This window comes from Sitophilus oryzae, unplaced genomic scaffold (assembly GCF_002938485.1).
Source record: "Sitophilus oryzae breed Bouriz unplaced genomic scaffold, Soryzae_2.0 scaffold_1059_pilon_pilon, whole genome shotgun sequence".
Lineage (NCBI taxonomy): Eukaryota > Metazoa > Arthropoda > Insecta > Coleoptera > Curculionidae > Sitophilus > Sitophilus oryzae.
In genome coordinates this window covers 2,543,343-2,565,377 of record NW_022145681.1, presented here as the reverse complement: position 1 = coordinate 2,565,377, position 22,035 = coordinate 2,543,343, and the positions used below count along the sequence as shown (strand labels likewise).

Below are 22,035 nucleotides of genomic sequence, written 5' to 3'. Positions count from 1 at the left end.
TTTCGTAGTATTTTTGTAAGACATTCCCTATTAATACTTTCCAAATTGTCATTTTGTATATCAGCTATATTTTGATTTGAATCTTTGCCGTCCACAGCTAACTTCTTTCATGTCACTGTACTGGCACTATCTCTGTCCTCAGCATCATCATCATCATCGACTTGCGGTCGGGCTCGCACCGGCACACCCGCAGCCGGTGCACCTCTTGTTTCACTCCACCGCCATCGTCGTCGTGCACCGGCTTCGCGGTCTTCGTTCTTCGCGGTCCACTTGTAGCTTCAGTTCGTTCTTGCCCTTGCCATTTCGAAGACCTGCGGCTACGACCGACGTTCAGGTGTATCTGCCGTGGTCTCGACGAGCTGCTTCGAGTTTCGCGGTCTTGGCCGTTCGTGTTTTTATTTACAACGATACGCGGTCGTTTGTTGTTTTTGGACTCTTTGGTCCCACAGAGGAACAGTTTATTGTTGAAAAATAATCTAGTGTTTGTAAGGTTGATCATTTCGGTCGATTTTTGGTTTTTGCTGTGTTTTAATACGTCGTGAAAATACAATTTTTAGTTAATATTAAATAATGATTTTTTTTTATTACAATGAATTAGTGACAAAACTTGCTGTTTTTGCTGTTGTAACACCAAAGGTTCCACCCGCAATTGTAATCTTGATTAAACTGATGTCGCTGCAAATATATTTTTTCAAATTTTTGCAGTCACATTACAATTAACATGTTAAAAACAAACAATAATATTAAAACTTTTTAACTTATTATAATATTAATACTATAACAAACTCATTTACTTAAATGAGTTAATTTTAGTTTGTGTAAATTATTTTTTTGGGTTGACATTATTTTATTGACATTGCTAAAGAAATCGTTTAAATACATTTTTATTATAAATGCGGGTACCGCCAAAAATGGACGAGAATCGCCTTCTAATATATTTAAAAAAATATTTTTAAGTAAATATTTTTAGTTAAATTACATATAATAAATATGTGTAATTTTAGTAATGTGTTACAAGTAGCCATTGACTAGAGAAATATAGTTCATATATCAAATAAATTTTTAGTCACATGTGGTTAAGCTTGACTGGCACAGCGTTGCCCACTTTTACAAGCTTAAAATATCACAACACAATTCATTTACACCAAAAACTCGTAATACAATACTAAAGTGTCAAAACGAATGGCAATGTCGGGAAATAAATAAATAAATGTGACAACGTGACATTTTTTACAGAGAACTACCACCTGAATCCCTAGCGGGAAATTTAAATTCCAGTTAGTCAGCACGGTGCCATTCGTGGTTGGCAACAATGAATTTAAAAATCGCGCCCTCGATTACGTAACTAAAAGTTTAATTGGTATAGAATATATATTATATTTTCTAATATATTGGTAAATTATTCTAGAAAGAAGAAACGTTTTGAATAAATATGCTAATATAAATTCTAAAGAAAAAATCGAAACATATTTTAATTCATCGTTCAATAATCATTTTAGTGGAGTTAATAAATTTAAAAACAATAATTGAATAATTTCATATAATCTAGTTTAGTATTTAAACACTACAGTTACAAATTAATCTATATATTTATCTGATGTAAAGGTTCTGATCATTTAGCTCACGTAGATGTAACTTTTATGTTATTGTGTTTAACTCTAATAGAATCTTTGTTTTATTTATTATTCATATCAATTTTTGATATAATTTGTTTAACATATTGACACAACTATTTAAAAAGTATTTGTATTTTTGTCCCTGAATTCTGTACTTATGAATAAAAGTATGTTATGTATTTAAATTAAAATAAAGTAAAAATACTATACATAATTGCAAATAAAAAAAAGAATTTTGGATATTATTTTTATTAGAACTTATGGACCCTATTTTATTTTTTTTTATCTTAGAGGGCCTTAAGTCGATTATTTATATTTAAATAAAAACTGTCAAAATATAATTGATTCATTAGTACATTCTTTAAAGTAAAAGTTTGGCCCAATTGGCCTTAAACGATTCCGATCAAATCACACAAAAAGCATAACACGGGAATCTCGAAAAAACGTAAATAACTTTCCACTTGCTTGAAATCGCGCCCAAATGATCAACATTACCGTCGCGTTTCAGTGACCTACAATTTACTACAGTCGCATTAAAAAGTAAAATTACAACAAATGTAAAACATTATGCCGGAGCAGATTCCCTTTACCGTTCAACTATAGAGACTCTAACGAAACAGACCGTGACGTTCTACATTGGAAGACCATTAAGTATCGCGTTAAAATCATAATTAGAGAATGATCCATTTATAAAAGGCTAGCAATGTCGGCCACGCAAAAAACCAAGTACATGGGAAAGCCTTTCATCAAGAAAATCTACGAAACGCACAAAAAATGGCTCGGAAATGACTCGAAATCCCAGAAACAAGAAAAAACGGATTCACTAAAGAGAGATCTGGTAGGTGATAGGAGGAACTTGTGGTTAACCAACGAAAATCATGAAAATAACGATGTAGGAAAAGATACCTGTGATTCACTGCCAGGTAGTAAGCTTGAAAATGTTATAAATAGTTTCGACAAAATACTAGACGAATATAACGATATATCATTGGACAGGACAAATGATTTTCAAGTATCAAAATGTGATAAATTATTGGAACCGAAACGCACAAAAGATACTCCTCCTAAAGTTCCTCCAAAAATTAAAAAGAATTCCTTAGTTATTTGTGCACCTGAACTACCACCTAAAATTTCCAGTAAAATGGGATCTAATACTTTACCTAACCATTCATCTTTACCAAGTGTATCGGCGATTAAAGAACCATCTGGTATAATAAATAATAACAAGACTAATAATTCCAAAACACCAACGAGAATTCCGAAATTGGTCAAAGCTAAAACTTGTAGCATAATTGAATCAAAATGCATTTTAAAGAAAACAAATTCCAGTGGAAGTATTAATGGTTCAGGTAATACTGTTGGACTCAACTCGAGCTTGCCAACGAAGACGAAAAGTATGACAAACTTAAATATAAAAACATTATCTTCGAAAGTTGTACCAATTGTGTGTGAATTTACTAATATTGATAATAAATTAAAGGTAAAGAAAGATTGTGATTTGTGGAAGTGTCCAGACAATACACCTGTAAAACAAAAACCTATTGCACTAAAGAAATTACCTTTCGCGGATATACAGTCAATTGAAAATGCTACTATTGCAAAAGAAGTTTCCCAATCTCAAGTAAAGGTCAAGGAGGTAGTTAAACGATTAAATAGTTTAACAGAGAATGCATCATCTGAGCCTGATGTTACTCCTACTAATATCTCGAGAGCTGTAAGTACTACTAACTTAAGTTTGTCGAAGAAATATGGATCCATGAGTAGAATACCGGTAAACGCTAATCTAAGGAAAAGCTTTCCAAGTACTCCGTGTCATCTAGACCAACTAGATACCACTAGCAGTACTTTTGACGGGACCAATAAAAATAAATTGTTAAATAAATCAAAAAGTGTACAAAATTTGGCAAAAAATAAACTATCCTTACCTAAACCCATCCAGTCTCTCGATAGAAATGTTGGCAAGAGTGTACCTGATCTGAAATCGAAAAATCCAGCTGGTAATGTTAGTAAACCATATAAACCAAAAAGCGTAAAAGATCTTGGAGGAAGTTTGGATAAACCTAGGAATGTTCAAAAGTTTAATGCAAAACCTATCGATGTTAAAGTTCCTAAATCATCAAATGAAGCAAATAAAACGGGAACCAAAGGCAATGTAAAAATGGCCAAAGAGAAATCAAAACCAATTTTGAAAAACACAAAAGTTCAAGATGTTATTAAATGTAAACCAGAGTTGAAAATACTTTCGAGTAATAAGATAGATGGTCAGGTGTCTTTATCGAAAAATGTGGTTAAGAAAACTGAGGTTTTTAATGTTAAAACAGTAGACAGTGTAGATCCTAAAGATACATTTGTGGCATTACGTGGACCTCGGGATAAAGGTGTGAACACAGTGATAAAGAAACTGGAGGAAAATAAAGAATCTTTGACTAAACCTGTGTTGAAAGTGACGAGAAATCAAACGTTTAAGAAAAACACTCATGATGCAAGTTCCTTAAAAACGAATAATTATAGTAATGTAAATGATAAGAAATCACAGATTGAATCAAATATAGTTGAGAAATCATCCAGATCTTTGGAAAAAGGCACACCTGCTAGAAAAGTGGTAATTGGTAACACTAAATTCGATCAGCACAATTCTAAGGAAATTTTGGAAAAAGTTGACTCCAATGAGAAACCGAATTTTTGTCGCCAAAATAAAAACTTGTCAAATAAAGCCATCAAGCCATTGCCGAAAGTACATATTGATAAGCACTTGGATTATTCGTCAGATAATTCGGATGATTCAGGAAATATTTCGAATGAAGTTGATTGCGATGAGCCGCATTCTACCGGGTCTCGAAGTCGAACCAGCACAGAATCGTTAACGACCATTCTGGATACTGCCAGTATTCTGATTTCTAAAGACGTCAGTCTGGAAACATGCGAAGTAACTGTTACATTGGAAAATCCTTCGAATGAGGTGAGTTTATTTAAAATTGAATAAAAAAAATATTTGATTTTCTTCATAAAATTTGATTATTATATTTTTTTCTATAAATTGAAATATTGGCTATAGAACATACATTTTTATTAGATTGTATATTCTTATTCTTACCACCACACTTACTTGTTCGCTATTGTCGTATAAAATCAGGCATATTTAACTATATTGGAGATCTTGTGATAGAAATAAAAGCTATGACACGTCATAGCTTTTATTTCTATCACAAGATCAGATAGTACCAGGCATCACGATGCCTGGTACTATTTTAGATGCAAAATGCAGCAGCGTTTTCTACAATTGTGGGGCTTGTTACAATTTATTTTTTCCGTGTAGGTATTTAAGAATAAATAATGAATTATTTGTTTTTTTTATAGATAAGCCAAAACTGCGTTACCTATTCTGGTTTGTCTTATTAAAAACACTGTATATATTACACTCTTTCTATACATCTTTCTTCTAATGAAGTCATAAACAAAGATGTTCTATCAAACTGTATTTATATGAAAACTATTAAAAATGCTGTTATGGAGAGATTTATTGAAAATTTATTCCCAGAAGGAATATTCATGAACTAAGGTGTTTTCCAATAAATTTTATTGATAGTAGTTATAGAGTAATAAATACCCGATTTATGTTTATATCTTTCTTATACGAGAATTTTCTTTATATTAAGTTATTATTATTATTATTGTTAGATTTATTTCTATGTAAGATTATATAATTTTAATTGACTTTTTTGTGTTCTATTAAATTATGGTGTAAATTAAATTGTTATATTGGTGTAGGTATTGTGTTAAAATATGTGTTTTACACTCTCAAAGACATTTGTAGGCAACTACTGTAAATTTATCGTAACACTTACCTGTATATATGATATTATTATGGATATGAGAGAGGTGTAGGGGGATATAACTTTTTTATTCTATTTAGTATTTGCATATTTTTCCAATTGTTATTTGAGTAACATTATATTATTATTACCTCGATGATTACCTTATATTGTTAGTTATATTTAGAAGGGGTTCGTACACCCAATATAGAAATCTGTGATATTTAGGGTATATTTAAGAATATACCAGGCAAATATCATCAAATTTTTAAATACAATATTCGTATGGCGCATTAGTGCGAGGAAGTTCGATATCGTCGTTGTTCACAAAGATATATGATAACTGTTAAAATTATTGTGCATTGAAATTTGACGAATATCTTTTAAATTATTAGTTTAACCGACTAACCATAAGATACCATTTATGTAGAGCAGTGAATTTTCTACAATACCATTAGTTGCGCGTATCATAATGATTTTTTGTTAACGGGTTATAAGATTCATAAGAAAAAAGAAATCTGCCTTAGAATAATCAAACTTCAACTTTCCAACAGTGAGGTTTGCAAAAAATTGTAATTTTTTTGTAGAGAATTCAATTTCCTACAAATATATGAGATATTTTTTCCATGTAGTAGATACATAGATAATGAGAGTAAACGATAGTAACGAGTACGTAAGATTGTGGAGTAAAATACTCAACGGTAATAAAAAAATATACACGTTTAAAACATATTTTAATTATTACAGAATTAAAACCTATTAGCAAACAAAACAAAAATTAGCTAGATAAAATTAAATGCTCAAAATGCTTCCTTTCCTGTTAACTGAATAAAATGTTTGTCTTTTCAAAAGGATCTTTTCATTTTAAAAGGCATATGTGAAGTTCTACCTCGAAAAGTGGCTACAATAATTTCTCTCATGTTGTCGACAATAGTTGCTCGAGTTTTGTAAACACTGTTAACATATCCTCATAAAAAAACCAGACTAGATAAAATCAGGAGCATTTAAGTATTCTATTAATTGGTAAATGCACACTGCATTCACCAACTAATAGAATCATATAAATTCTCTCTCATGTAGGATAAGTTTGCATTTTTTTGAATTTTTGAGAATTTTTTTTGTTTTAACTGACACAAAATGATAACTAGTTGTTAAAGTTGGACTAATTAGACAGCTATGTTGAAGTAACGTCAGACATATCACAGCCATCTAGATTTCATCAAATAATAAAAATCTACTCAGATCAAATCATGTAATTGAAAATATCTAGGAAAATCTTTGTTTGAGGGGCAACTTTTATAGTATTTTGAAGAGACATGAATTCTCCATTGAATATCGGAATAATATACTGGGTGTTCCATTTAAAATAAAAGAATAACATGCTTTTAAAGGTGACCAATGTTCAATATTAATTTTGTCTCATCCTGTATAATTTTTGGATCAAGTTTTAATTTGATTTAAAATACAGTAGTTAATTTAACTACATATTAGGCTTTACAAGGTAAATTCCAATTTAGGTAGCTTTTATTGTAATTTAAAAATTGTTCTTTATTTCTAGAAAATGTTAAATATGTCAAAAAACTTACATTTTAGTCATATAGTTCATATAAAACACACCTTTATTTTTCTCCCAGAATCCGAAAATTAATTAATATATAGGGTGTTCCATTACAAAAAACACAACTTTGATATGTAACTTTTTTTGGGGACACCCTGTAGAACTCTCTATATTTTTAAAAAGTGCTCTGAATTAACCTACATAATATGCTGACACAATTTTATTTCAATATACAAACTGTCGTTTTCCTTGGAGTATCCTCTCCGCGGCGTATGAGAGGCGCCACCCTGTATTTTATTAGATATTTACGATACAAGTAAGTTAACAGCATCATTAAGATATGGGGTGAAAGTTGCACAACGAGTGCGTATCACGAGTTTTAAACCACATAAGAACTCTGCACACAAGTATCTTTATGGAGTTAACTCGCGTGTATTGTACAATATTTTATCTACGTCTAACTATAAAAACACACAATGAATTTTAGAAATTATTGTACTTAAGTATGTACCTATCCTAAAAAACAATTACCTTAATACCTTTGTTCAGATAACACCATGCATGGCAATGTCAATACGACAGTAAATAATATTGATGTCACTAGTTTAAAAAATGAGCGATTCGGAAAGTATTCCCTCTCATATTAAAGAAGAGGCATTCAGAGCCATTTCTGGATTGCTTCCAGCAAGTTCGAAACAGAAGTATGAATATACATACTCTAAGTATGAAAAATGGTGCACCGAAAAAAAACTACACAACTATGGAAATGAAAAGGTACTCATAACATATTTCTCCAATTTATCCACTACTTATAAGCCTTCATCTCTTTGGGCTTTCTATTCAATGATACGTACTATGAAATCTATTAAAATGAATATATATGCTTCATCAGGCATTTACTTGAAAGATTGTTCAAACTGTATCAAAGTTTTCAAGTTTTGATAATTATTATCAATAGAACAGTTTATTTGTATTTAGTGCAAAATAAATGTTTTACAAAATATTTTTTTCTCTTTGGTAGTCATCTAACAAGGAGTGCGGTAATGAAAATGCGCGAGTTACGTATGCGTCTTAACTCACTCAAAATGCGTGAGTTAATAGCTTCTTAACTCACTGACGTAGATAAAATTATTTACATTTCCAATTCAAATTTATGACAGTGTTTGTTAATCGAATAGCCATAAATTTCGAGGTGTAAACTTTTACGTAACTACAGGATTAGTTATATCAGTGTTATTAATTGCTCAATTTGTTTCAGATCTTCTTCCGCACTGGCGTAATATCTCAGCTTGAGGCTCAGCGCGATGAGCGGTTGGCCGGCGTGGTTATCTCGCTGCAGGCTCACTGCAGGGGCTATTTGGCACGGAGAAAACTGCAACAGAAGAAATTACAGGTGAGTTACTATGCTCAGTTGTGCCTTGCTTGATGATTTAGAAACGTATTTATAACGTTCTTTAAGTTGTCAAAGTTGAAAATGTATGGTGTTCCTGGATGCACTTAGCTCTATTTGTCTAGTTTATTTTTAACTATCTGTTTATTGATCAGTATTTAAAGTGGGATTTTCATATCTATTTTATCTTACCAAGAGAATCCGAAATTATACAAATCATATCAATTATATCATATTATGCTGCTTCAAAAAGGACCGTAAAAAATTTGATTAATTCAAAATATGGTGAAAAAAACTGTACAAAACTTAAAAAATCTAATCAAGTTATTTTATTAAAAAAAACGGCTTCTACAGATATAAAATTCCTCTAATGTTTATCTGTGTCGTCTCTACTGAAGTAACACTTGCTCTAGAAAGTTGCTTTTTTACTAAAAGATAGCTAATTGGCTCTTCTAAAAACTGTCGTCGCCGGATTTTTTGTTTTCATTTAATTAAGAAAAAATGAAATAAAAAGTTTTTTTTTTCCTGATGTCGTGGCGGATGCGCCAGGCTTCAACTAGTGTGTTAATGCAAACAAACAAGAACAAAACACCACATACCAAAAAAATATAAAAAATAATTATTTCCTACTTTCAATCTTCCCGCATTTATTATTATATTTATCAATATAACTTATCTACAAATACAAATTTGTAATATTCCACAGGAATAAATAAAACAACATAAATAAGACATACTATTTTATTAATAATAACACTTACCCAATTTTATACCTTATACCTTGATTAACTAACTTTAATTTTATTTTTTTTCCATAGCAACTGTTAAAATTGCCTATCTATCAAAAATAGTACATAAAATAGTAGTTTAACCCAGTTTAACCGCAAGGGTAGATCTATGAGGTAGATTAAATGATACTTTAACAGCGAGGATAGGTTAAAAACTGTATTTCTTCTCGCACGTTTTTTAATTGCTTCCATTTTTGAAAAATGTATTCCTTTTCATAAGTTATTCGAGATTTAAATGGAAGTAGTTTGGATATGGCGTTTGTCGTCTCAGCTCAGGCAACAACATATATTCAGATATATGTTGGTAATTTACTTATTTCGTTTTGAGCCATTTCTGGCTCCAATTCAATCAGCAATCGAGACGAAAGAGCATTAAAAAATATTGAATCAAAACTGACAACTAAAGAGACAGCATGGAGACAGCTTTATTTATTTGTCAAATTACATAGAAACCAACGCCAACCCAACACAATATTTTTTCTACTCGTAATAAATTCCTTGATATAATAATTTCTGAATATTTTTTAAAACGTAACTCGCTATGGAAAAAATATTTTTTATACACGACGATAAAATTGCATTATCGTCTCTCGAAATTAATTCACGAGCGATGAAATCGCGAGTGAATTAATCTTTTCGGTCGACGATAAAATACAATTTTATCGGTTTGCATAAAAAATAACTATTATTGAGTGATGTAAGTCCATATTAATCGCTATGCCTCTGCTTTGTGGATTCCAGTTTATGGTAATAATACAATGTATACGTTTATTTTTAGGATTTGGCGGTGAGATGCATCCAAAGAAATGTCAGGAAATTTATGCTTGTTCGCGATTGGCCATGGTGGAGGTTACTGGTGAGAGTAACGCCTCTGTTGAACGTTCACAGAACTGAAGAAGAATTGAGAGCAAAAACGGTAAGTCAATTGACGATTACGTATAATTTATTGTGAGATTGAGTAGAGTGGAGATAATACTGGATTTCGTTCAGCCGACCAACGGACGGGGTCACCCAAGTTGAACGTGTGTAGGCCGCTTTAATATAATATGAAATATCGGTCAAAGGCCAATTTTTTTTTAATTTTTTTTTTGAAAGATAGAAAGTTGTGATTCCAGTTTTTAGTATCGTTTCATTAAATACATTTTTATTTAGGTGAATTTCTTAGCATGCAGATATTTCTTGATCTCTAGGCATTAAGGTTGATTCTCACTATACCTTCCATATCAGCTCCCTTCCGTTTCCCTTCCGTTTGCATAAAATATTATATCATGTAAATGAATAGGACAGTGCACACTATCCGTTCCGTTTCCCTTCCGTTCCATATCCTTTCCTTCCATACATTTTTTTAAGCGTATCGGAAACAGCTTTGTCAAGTTCTTACATTTGTACCAGCTCTGTTAAAATTTTGCTGATATTACGTATTCTTTCACCTCTTAATTAAATCTATTACCCTTTTCAAAAGATACAAATTTTTAAAATAAAACTTTCGTAGTGATATAAATTGCACAATAAAAAGTATGAAACTATACGGAACGGAAGCTTACGTATAGCGTCAATACAATAAAAATACGGAACAAATATGAAATGGATATGGAATGGAAATGGAAGGTATAGTGAGAATCAACCTTTATTGTCCTTTTAGGCCCTTGTTACTTAAATGGTTTAAAAATATTATCAGTAAAAACAATTGCCTTCTTGCACTTCTTACAACATTATTTATTGTGTTATTCAGCAAATGTATAACACAACAACGTCAATTCACCTTCATGCAAATATAATCCTTCTATGATTTCTCTAATATAGTCGTGACTAATATAGTCTTTTCTAAATTTAGTTTATTTTGTGATTGGTGAGAACTGCGAATAATCTTTCAATACTAATTCGTTTTTCTTAATTTATTTTACACATTCGGCGGATCATAAATGGGAAGTACCGAGACTTTCTAGTTATAATATTTTTACCGTACTTAAATTAAGTACCGCACCTTTCCTTGGAGAAAGCGATTTAGTCGATAGTGATTCCCATTGTAAATTTTCATTCCACCGGTATTAAATCCCTTCATGAATACATCTTATTTCACAACACATTTTTTTGTTTTTACCACACGTTTGTATGGTAGTTATGATTGATAGTAGGATTACAACTGTTACTCTTACTTGGTCATTGTAAATTTAATAAATATTTATATGTAGGAGCTATATATGATATTCAAAATTTGTTGTACGATGTCAGGTAATGTACGTATATTAGATCTGTGTCTACGAAAGGAAATTAAAGAATACAGACACAATATTTGAGTATGATCAATTTACTACAAAACGCATTTAAATAAATAGCAATATACACACATGGCCAAAATTATTGCATATGTATATCGTTTAAAAATATACGGGAAAGCATTTAAAAATCTTTTTTTATACATAGCTTTGATAATCTGTAATAAACATTTTTTTGTTAAAATGGATACGGTAAACAATGTTTATCGTTCAGACCCAATATCATTACAAATTCTTGCTTATTTCGATTTGTGGTCTCTTGGGTTTCAGAAGAAATTTGACCATTGTTTTGGCCTTAAAATGACTAGAAACATTATTCCACAGTTTAATAGAGTCAGAATAATAACACTGTTTCAACAGGGCTACCGGCAAGTTGCAATAGCTGAAATTATAGGAGTTAACCAAAGCGATGTTTCGTGAATATTAAAAAAATTCAGGGAGACAAACGGGGTTACAGACCGGCCTGGAAGAGGTAGAAAGAGAGTTACTACTGCTGTGCAAGACCGTCAAATATCCCTAATTGCACGACGCAATCAAATTATTAAAAATGAGTTAGCTCGCCTTGAAGGAGTAAATGTTTCAAGAAAGACCATAGACAGAGGATTACATTGACACTCCATGACAGAGGATTGCATTTAAGGAGGGATTGCATTTAAGGAGGCCTCTTTTACGTGTTTTGAAGCTTAATTTACAGCACAAAATTACGCGACTACAATGGGCTGAAGAGATGAGAAATGGACCTAATTGGAATTTCGTCATGTTTAGTGATGAAACAATAGGCCTAGTGTCAGTAAATCATCAAACATGGGAAGCCATGCCTCAACATCTTCTGGACAATTTAATTGAGAGCACGCAACGTCGTCTCACAGCTTTCATTGAGGCTCGAGGAGGCAATACAGACTATTAGTTGTGAGAAAGAATTAAATTGTTTTCAATATTTTCTGTTTAAAATGAAATTTGTTTTTGTTGATTTTCACTCATTATGAAATAAAATTATAATAACAGCCTAGTTTACAACTTAGATTTTTAATTTTGTATTAGTTTGTCGTGTAGTAAGTCAATATGTCCAAAAATATAACAAGAATCATATTAGGTCCAAAATAAAATAAAAATATTGTTATATGCAATAATTTTGGCTATGTGTGTATGTATCTATCGCTACATAGAAATACAAGAGTTCATGGACTTTACGAGTATGTCACCGCAAAACACACTCCTCCCACTTATTACATCGGGTACTTGCAGATTAGTGGCATATTTATTGACGGGATGCATCGTTATGTATGTGAAGGGTAGTAGACCGAGTTTGGAGAACAGTGCAGTTGTCATCGTTAAAATTGTTGTGTTATTTTAATAATTTTTTTTTCTTTTATTATTTTTTTAATTTCTATAAATATTATGTTTAATTTGCGTGGAACAACTTTGCGAAAATAAATCTTATGTTGTATTTCTTCTTGGTATTTTTTTATATGAATTACCCGGCAAGAGAGAATTTTGTTTTTCCTTTACGGATGCCCCGTAGCTACAGAACTGATGAGAACCAAGTGAGAATGAGTCGCCATTTTAATTGAAAAGTAAATTGATTTTATTCTGTCTAGTTTTTGATGTCGTGAATTATTTTTATTTCAGTTTAATTTTTTTTAAGTTTCTCTTTGTTAAAATGCTTTTTTACTAAAATTCGTCTTCTCAAGGTACAAAAATGGTGCTAAATAAGAATAAATGGAAATCTATGATATAGTTCGTTTGAACTATTTTAATACAACTATTTGTAAACAGGCACCTTTATTGAAAAAACTATAAGCGATACCAATTAAACTTTTAGTTACGTCCGGCATCGGGCGCGATTTTTAAATAAATTGTTGCCAACCATGGACATATTCGGCGCTGGGTTAACTAACTGGAAGTTAAATTTCCCGCTGGTGATTCAGATGGTAGCTCTGCTGTAAAAAATGTCAAGTCCACATTTATTTATTTATTTTGTAACAATTTCCATTCGTCGTTTCCAACTTTAGTTTTATATTACAAGTTTTTGGTTTAAATAAATTGTGTTGTGATACTTCAGGCTTAAAACTTTTTTTTTGTTTTCTAATATTTTGATTAAAAGAAAATATGTAAAAGTGGCCAACGCTGTGCCGGTTACGCTTAACCACGTAACTCAAACTTTATTTGGTATGATCTATATTTAAATATATAAACCAAAAAATAAAACCCAAAAAATTGAGAACCACTGGATCTTTTTTTCTTGTAAATTTAATCTACTACCTATGTTGCCATGTTATCAAGAAATTATGTTTTTAACTAAAAATTAAAAAAAAAACTCCAAATTTCGGGGGAGAACGTTCGATACTTTCTATAAACTCACACTGTTCTATAAATCAGTAATTTTATAGCGTATTAAAGAAAATGACATCTATTTTTCACATTAAACAAGAATTATACGCCAGTTATACAATAATAACTTTTTTTTTTATTTATTATGGAAAAGTGAATAAAATTTCGTATTCAAATATCTTTAACACACCTTCAATATATTAAATATATTTGAAGGCGTCTAAAACACGTTATGTAAGGAAGTATGGGTGTTATTTTTGATCGGTAAAAGTAGTAAAGAACGTAAGATGGCCACAATATGCTGAGGTACTTGACCTTAATTTGCAATTCTAATTAAAAATATATTTACGAATACTATTTCGCAGTTATGTGTTCATATTTATTTTATGTGAATATTAATAATTCATGTATAATTATACACTTTCTTGTACTGTGCACCCGTCTTTGGGCAACTTCCCGCTGTTGAATGGTATATTTTATGACGCGGTTTCATTCAGCAGAAAATTGCTTTTTTCATGTTTGTTGAAACATAAAATTAAAGTTTTATTTATTACCTCTAAAACACTGCCATTCTTATGGTTAAATGGGAGAAGTTTTTATTTATTGTTTTTAATTAAATTAAGAAACACATCTTATTTACAGGTTTTAGTATTGTCGATTTAATGTATTGTTTAGAAAACCAACTCTCTAAACAGTTTCTTTGTACTATTGCACTAATTTAAACTGCTTTACATTGATAGTTACCTTGCAAGTATATATTATTATAGCATGCTTCGACTAACAACAATAGAGTATTTTCAAGACCAGTGGATTTAGTCTTTGATAATTAAAAAATTTCTAATTTCCGATAAGAATTCTGTTTATCTATCTTCGTTCAAGCCGCAGTGGATTACAAAAACTAATATTTCGATAACTATCCCATTTATCCAAAATAAGTCCCGCTGTAGTAGTCAGTTTGAAAATATTTTATATTGTTCCTTATTAATTTTTATTATTTAAGAAATTTGTTTAAATCTTTGCCTAAACAAACGATTTTATAATTAGGGTGTGAAAAAATCATTTTGACATTCAGTATTGTGCAAATAAGTTCCCAGGATGTACAATTCTGAATTTAATGATGTCAACTCCATAAACGAGGAAGTTATTCTTATTTTGCATCACTTTTGAATCACTTAAGTCTATTTTTTTACAGCTAAATTTAATCTTTCTACAAAAACTATAAATTGATTATTGATTCAATAAATTTAACTAAATATACAATCACTTGATCAATATTTGATTAAATTGAAAATGGAGTTTAAGAAACGCTTTTTTCGCCTATAACACATGTAACAATTCTGGAGTATACCAACAACATTTTCAACAATTTTGAACTTTTTTTACGAAGTTTTTAACGTGTCTTACACACATATCTTATCATTTCTATTAACTTCAAATTTTAGTGCTTCTCGGACTTCCTTTGTTTACATTCTTCTCGCAGGTCTCTTTAGGTAGATATCCAAATAACATCTGACGCTTTCGGTTCAATATTTACTCGTCGACATTCTTCTGCGTTTGGTTTTCCGTTTATTTGTTTGAGAAATTGAAATTTCAAGCCCCTCAAAGTCAGCTTCATTACTGTTTTATGGTATGTATTTCCTTGCCGCTGACAGAATTTCTGACGTTAGGTGCAAAGAAGATAAAATCGAAGACGATTACTTCTGTCTGAATGATAATGATATGGTAATACATTGTGTCGAGGAGAAATTAATTTTTAACTTCAATGTGAATACCGGCTTTCTGAAATTGAATTACTTTTAATTTATGAATCATATACATTCAATTTTTCAAGTGTCCACTTCACTTTAGCATGATCCTTTTAAAGAATGGTGGATTAGGTACATAAAATAGAATAGAATAGAATGTTCAGGAGGGGGGTTAATCACCGCGACCTTACTTATCTGGTGTGTGTTCCCCTTTCTTGAGTTATAACGGGTTATAACTCATCTTATAGGAATTGACCTCAAATCCAAGGAGGCAATAGAGAAAGAGGGACATATATCCTCTATTATAGATACGGGACAATACCGGTATCAGGTCTAAGGAGAGACCAAGTTAAAGAGGTGGAGAAAATGGAGACAGATCCTCCAGCCTCTACCTCACGGGTTTCTCAGCCGGAGGCAAGCTCCTCGATTGTGAAGAGCGGCACGGAGGGCCAAACTCCAACCGTGGAAGGGTGTGCACCCTCGGAGGAAGAACTGTTGTCAGAGGAGGATGGGTCCCTGTCCCCTCTCCAACAGGGGTATGATGGGTTATAGATTGGGTGATGATTCAAGAAAGGGAGGCACAATAGATCTTTAAGGTCGCAGTGATTAAACCCCCCTCTTACTCATTCTACATTCTACAACTCATCTTACAGTCTCAGGGCTTTGACAGAAGCCAGTATCTGAGACGGCTCCACAGAGGTGAGCTCTCCATCTTCGACATCAGCCGTACCGAAGTTTATGGCACGAACGGTTGTCGTCTCGGCGTATTCAGTGATATTGTGTTCTGGTGTTTCCCCATTTTTTCCACAGAATCTGCATTCGCCGTTCTTTCTCAGATGTGTTCGTTGAGGAAACAGTGTCCTGTTAGAAACCTTCTGACAATCCGAAGATTGTTCTTACTTAAATCAAGAAAACTCATTGATTTTTCTCGGTCGGAAGTTCTCAGGAACTTTTTCGAGTGTCTTTGGTTGGAGGATTCCCATTCCAGGTTACAGATGGAGTCTTCGAGGTTCCTCGGTTCCGCTTTAAGCTGGTTTCCGCTTGGAAAGCAGAACGGTTCTGGTCCAGTTAGTGGAGTAGTTCGCTCCTTTTCTAGCTTGGTGAGCGGGCACTCAGAGTAGGAGGACTTTATTTTCTTTGCTTAATTTCTTCAGCTTCTCTAGGCATTCTTTGACCAACTTTGAATTGATGGTTACTGAGTTGATCGCTTTTAGTGCTGCTTGACTATCGGATAAGATGGCTATTTCCTGTTTTTGATAGTTCCTGTCTAAGATAAATTGTACGCATCTTACGATAGCGTAGTTTTATAATCTGAAGGATGCTGGGATTGCTGGGATAGGTACCCATCCGTTCGGAGTATTTAGTTTTCGGTCCAAATACTCCTATCCCTGTCCTTGCTTTGGTTTTGGAAGCATCAGTATACCACGTTATAATATAGTCTTTTAAATGCTGCGCAAACGTTGTAAATTCTTGGTTTGTCATCCACTGGGAGTTAGAGGACTGGATTTTTCTTTTTGATGGTGTTCCAAGCCCCTGACCTGAAAATTCTTCCATTAGGTACATACTGTATATCACAATTATGTTTAATTTTTCTCTTTAAGTTGTAACTTGCATAAACCGTATTGCAAGCTAGAAAACAGAACATGTTGTGCAGTTTCTTCCTCTGGCTTAAAAAATATCATTTTAATAGAAAATTTATTCGTCTGTTAATCACGTTAGCTTTAAATACTTATAGAGTTTGCAAGGCTATGCTAACATGTCCGTAAAACTGTCACAAATGTAGTGTCTACTCATTGATACTATAGTTGTGACAATTTTACCGTCTTTACTAATCAGATCTGTCGAAAATTTTGGCTAGTATTCTCCAGGACCTGTTTTGCTTGTCTCAGTCTGAATTTTTCGACTATTCTAGAGATATATGTTGTATAAAAATTCTGTATACGCATACCTGTCCCATTGAATATCTAATGAATTCCTGGATTATTTGCACAACGCATTAATTGCAGGCGGCAGGAATTGACAGATTTCTTTGAATTTTCTAGATAAACTTTATGGACTTTCAGTTCGCATTTTTCTTCGTACGCTCTTCGTTGTGAAGAATATCTAAAATTGTATAATGCCGGATATAAAGGAATGTGTAAACAGCTATTAAATTCTTTGTCGTCGTTTGATAAAAGTATTATGAATTTATTAAGTGTTACATGGACTTTCTTCTACTTGGTATTAATGGGACGTCAATCTATCGATGCTATGTAGAAATGTACAGGGTGAGTTAGTGAATTCTCTAAAGTTAATTTTGCTTATTAAACGTAAAACTTATCAAAAATTAATATTATGTATATAAAAGCCTAACAGATTCCCGGCACACATGTTTTAAATATATGCTTTCGGTTACAATAAAAAACAGTTTTATAGGAAATAACAGTTTAACAATTAACAGTTTTTTATTAAGAATTTTATAAATCAATGGTCGTTAGATGCTAGATTAAAACCTTTGTGATCACACATTATATACGTTTAGTATTTTGCACACCAGTTTAGGTTTTTAGAATAAAAAGAAAAAAGTAAAGATTTCAGTTAACGTCTCCTTTTTGCTGCCAGGGCTAACCTGGACGGGGCCTACTTTGTTTACGCGGAATCCGAACCGCGGTCCTCGGCCATATCATGGTCAATGGCCTACCGACTTGGGAAGTGTCTAAACCGACTCTTACTCACGAGATATCCGATCTCATCCGGCTTCGAACCGGCGTGAATGAGCAGTGTGTGTGAATAGATTTTACACTTTTCCCTTTTTTTTTGGATACAACAGCACGATACAGAGTTTCGAACCGGTCACCCATCCATCCACTAGTATCGCCTTACGTCGCTTAACTTCGGTGTTCTAATGGGAACCGGTGTTTCAACGTAGCTAGGCTGTTGCGGTTTTTAGAATATCGTGAGATTTACAGTTTAATCCTAATTTTGTATATTCTGTTTTATTTTGAGTTCCTGTTATTCACACGGCAATTTTTAAACAATCTTCAAATATTTTTCTGAACAATATAGTAATCTAGATTTCTGTTGGGAACATTCTAACGGATTAATGAGAAAGGCCACGAAGACGTTATGAGAACAATAGGTTGTAGACATTTATGTACTTGATAATATTGATATTTCATTTGGAATTTATGTTAATTGTGGGTTTGGAATTGTTACTGAATTATTAGTATCTAGTAAAATATTACAGTTAATTCTATAGCTTTATTAGTTATATAATTATTGTAATGTGGGTGTATATAATAAAAGATGAAATAGTGAAGAAAAAATAAAAAAGAAGGAAAATTTATCGTCAAGACAACAATAATTGGTAATCGCCTACACTAGTGTACACTAGTCAGTGGCGGATACAGAGAGGGTGCCCATGGGGCCCGCCCCCCCTAAGATCTACAAATTATTAAATTATTTATTAATTATTAATTTTAAATATTAAGCTTTTGGGTTAAAAATGGCGCCAGAAAAAGCATTTACAATTACATTAATTTTTATTTCGGCCCCCACCTAAACTAAATTCTTGTATCCGCCCCAGACACTAGTGTTATGCGATTATTAATAGAAAATAGTCAATTTTAAACTTTATACAAATATTTAAAAATGATTGGAGTGAAATTTTTAATAAGCGTTTTTCTATTCATTAATGTATATTATAGTATTTTTATTATATAGTACTATATAATAAATAATATATTATGAAATACTATATTTAATTATACAGGGTGTTTCAAAAAACATGTGCCATCTCTCTCGGGGAGATTCCTCACGCAAAAATAAGATTCACTTTTCAAAATTACACTCAAAACGCTAAAAGTACTTGAAAGAAAATTATAATATATCGAAAGATTATTAAGACTTTAACACCCTGTAGCTACGAAACAAAGCAGAACTGGACCTATGTTGATATGAAATATAAATCTTATTTTTACGTGAGAAATCTCCCCACGAGAGATGGCTCATGTTTTTTGAAATACCCTGTATAAGTAATAACTTGTTTAATTTAAATGGAACGCCCTGTATATATTAGGAGAATCAGATGCATAATTTAATTGTGTATCAAATTGTATTATACCACTTTTACCTATCCCTTCAAGTTTTCGTTAGAAAATGCATTTTCTTATAATTTAGACCTCATTAGATAGTTTAGATTGTTTTTAAAGCAACAAATGTACAAAATGTACAGGCTAGTAATATTATCGTTTTTAACAAAATAATAATATTACTAGCCCATTTATGCAAAAAAGAAAACTATTTAAATCTTCATAAACGAGTATACCATTAATTAAATATACCACCATTATTTCCGCCCAAATACTAATTTATTACATAATTATGTTCGTGAATAAATTATTCTAAATAAATGTGAATTTGAATCAGAAATCAATATAATAATAAGTTATAAAAATGAATGCCTCTGTTGTTACAAATAAGCATTTGTCAAAAAATGAAATATCATTTTTAAGGTGTTACTTTTTACCACACTGTCTAATACACATAAAAAATTCAGTTTCTTAGTTTTTGGAGCAATTATTATTAATCAACGCAAACAGTCAATTAATGTAGTTTGAATACTGGAATCATATTAATTGGTCCTCTTTAACAAATATTTAAACAGTTTCTTTTTATTTTTTAATGAAATAAACAAACTATATCGACAATATTAGTATCTGTACTCTTTAAAAATTTGGTACATCTTTAAAAATAATCTAAAATGTCAGTATTGCATGGGTATATTGATAAATGAATTTAAAATTACAAGAAAATGTCCTTCAACGAACCCAAAACTTACAATTTGTAAAAATCTAATCGTTTAGCTACAAAACTCCGTGTCGTATGTGGTGAACAACCCTGTATATTCCAAATAATAAAAATTCAGTATTTTGTGCTTTTTTCTTTTTGTTGTGCTTTTCATTTTCTATATTATTTTATTGCTATAATATGAACAATATAAGGATTAATTTTATATGCAAGTTATCTAACTATAAATTAAATGAGGGTTATCCTTAAGAGATACCAGGTAGAAGCTTTTAGGCAGTGAATAATCCTGTAGTCTCCTTGGTTAGCATCGCCTTAAGTTGAGGCATAACAAATTTAGTCCATGTGAAAACATAGATACTACTGGATACTACTAGTTGCCAGTGTTTTCTTCAAAATTATAAATCGAACTATATAAATTTTAGCGTAGTTAAAAAATAGTATTTAAAATGAGTTATGATGCTATAAAATTTAGTTTCATGTTATTGGTAAGTTTTTGACTTATTTTTTATGAATATTTATACCGTGTGATACTTTAAAAATATCAATTGAAATTAAGTTTTATTATATCGAATTAAAAGGTAAATGTTATCGATTGTTGTTGTCTGGAGCACAAAGTTTGAATATTTTATTTTATTAAGAAATTTTGGTTACTCTTATTTTCATTTTTTGATTGTTAGTTTAGATTAGGGTTTTCAAACCGGGATCCTGGGAACTCGGTGTATGTTTATCCCTGAAATCCCGGGATTCCGAAAATCTCGAAAAATTTAAATGCCCAATCCAAAATGATTCGACTTTACACACTTTAGTCTTTCAAAGATCATATTTTATTTTTACTAAGCAGAACTTCAATTTCCAAAAGTTATATTTCCGTATTTGCTATTTTTTTTTCGCAACAAGATTTTTTTACTTAATACTAAATATGAATGTTTTGTCTATTTTAATAAAGCTCTGTTCTTAATTTCTTTTTTAAATATATGTAGTTGCATTTTTATTAAGCATTTCTTTAGATTAAATTTCTCATTCTGATAGTCAATCCCGGGATTCCGGGATTATTCCAAAACTGGATCCCGATACCGAAAATTGAAAACCCTAGTTTAGACTAAGTTTTAAAATATTTATAAACTTTTATTTGTTATATTACTTTTAATTGTCTATAACATTTTAATATTCTTTATGGTAGAAGAAAATATATTATATTTCGAAAAAATTGTTAGTGGAATGTGTAATGTTAGGGCGTTAATTTTTATTATGGACACAACTATTTAGATATTTACACAGTTAAATTTCTTTTTATTTGGATAAATAATTTTCGGTATTAAATTCGTTATATATGCTTAAGAAATTAGGCAGGTTATTTTTCAATAGATAATAGAAAGTAAAACTTGTGAAAAATGTCCCACGCCCTATTAGAACACTTTCTCACTTTAATTTGTCGCATTGTCAACAACAGAAAAGAACGAAATCGAGACACTCAAATATTTTGACTAAATAGAACTAAAATTGTGTAATAAAAATTTCACATTAAGATTTCATAGTCAATTAATAGCACTGATTTTGTTGTGTTACCATGACAACCCAAAAAAATTGCCGAAATTTTTAAAGTGAAATTGATTAATTAGATTGTTTATATAAAACTTGTTTTCGATCCACTCACACTTTTTTGGGCCATCCTGTAGAAGTTGAAATATTTTTCTGCAATACATTCCACTAGAAATTGCGTTTCAGCGATTC

At 31.4% G+C, this 22,035-nt stretch overlaps 1 protein-coding gene across 5 annotated transcripts in view; it reads left to right on the top strand.

The window, feature by feature from the left end:
* The window catches only part of LOC115876646 (unconventional myosin-XVIIIa), a 375,213-nt gene that overhangs the window by 266,988 nt on the left and 86,190 nt on the right, over positions 1–22,035 (top strand). For all 5 annotated transcript variants that reach the window (XM_030892502.1, XM_030892509.1, XM_030892533.1 and 2 more), the window contains 2 exons: positions 8,245–8,379; positions 9,943–10,080. In XM_030892502.1, the coding sequence (XP_030748362.1) occupies positions 8,245–8,379; positions 9,943–10,080 (273 nt within the window). The remainder of the gene's footprint in view (positions 1–8,244; positions 8,380–9,942; positions 10,081–22,035) is intronic.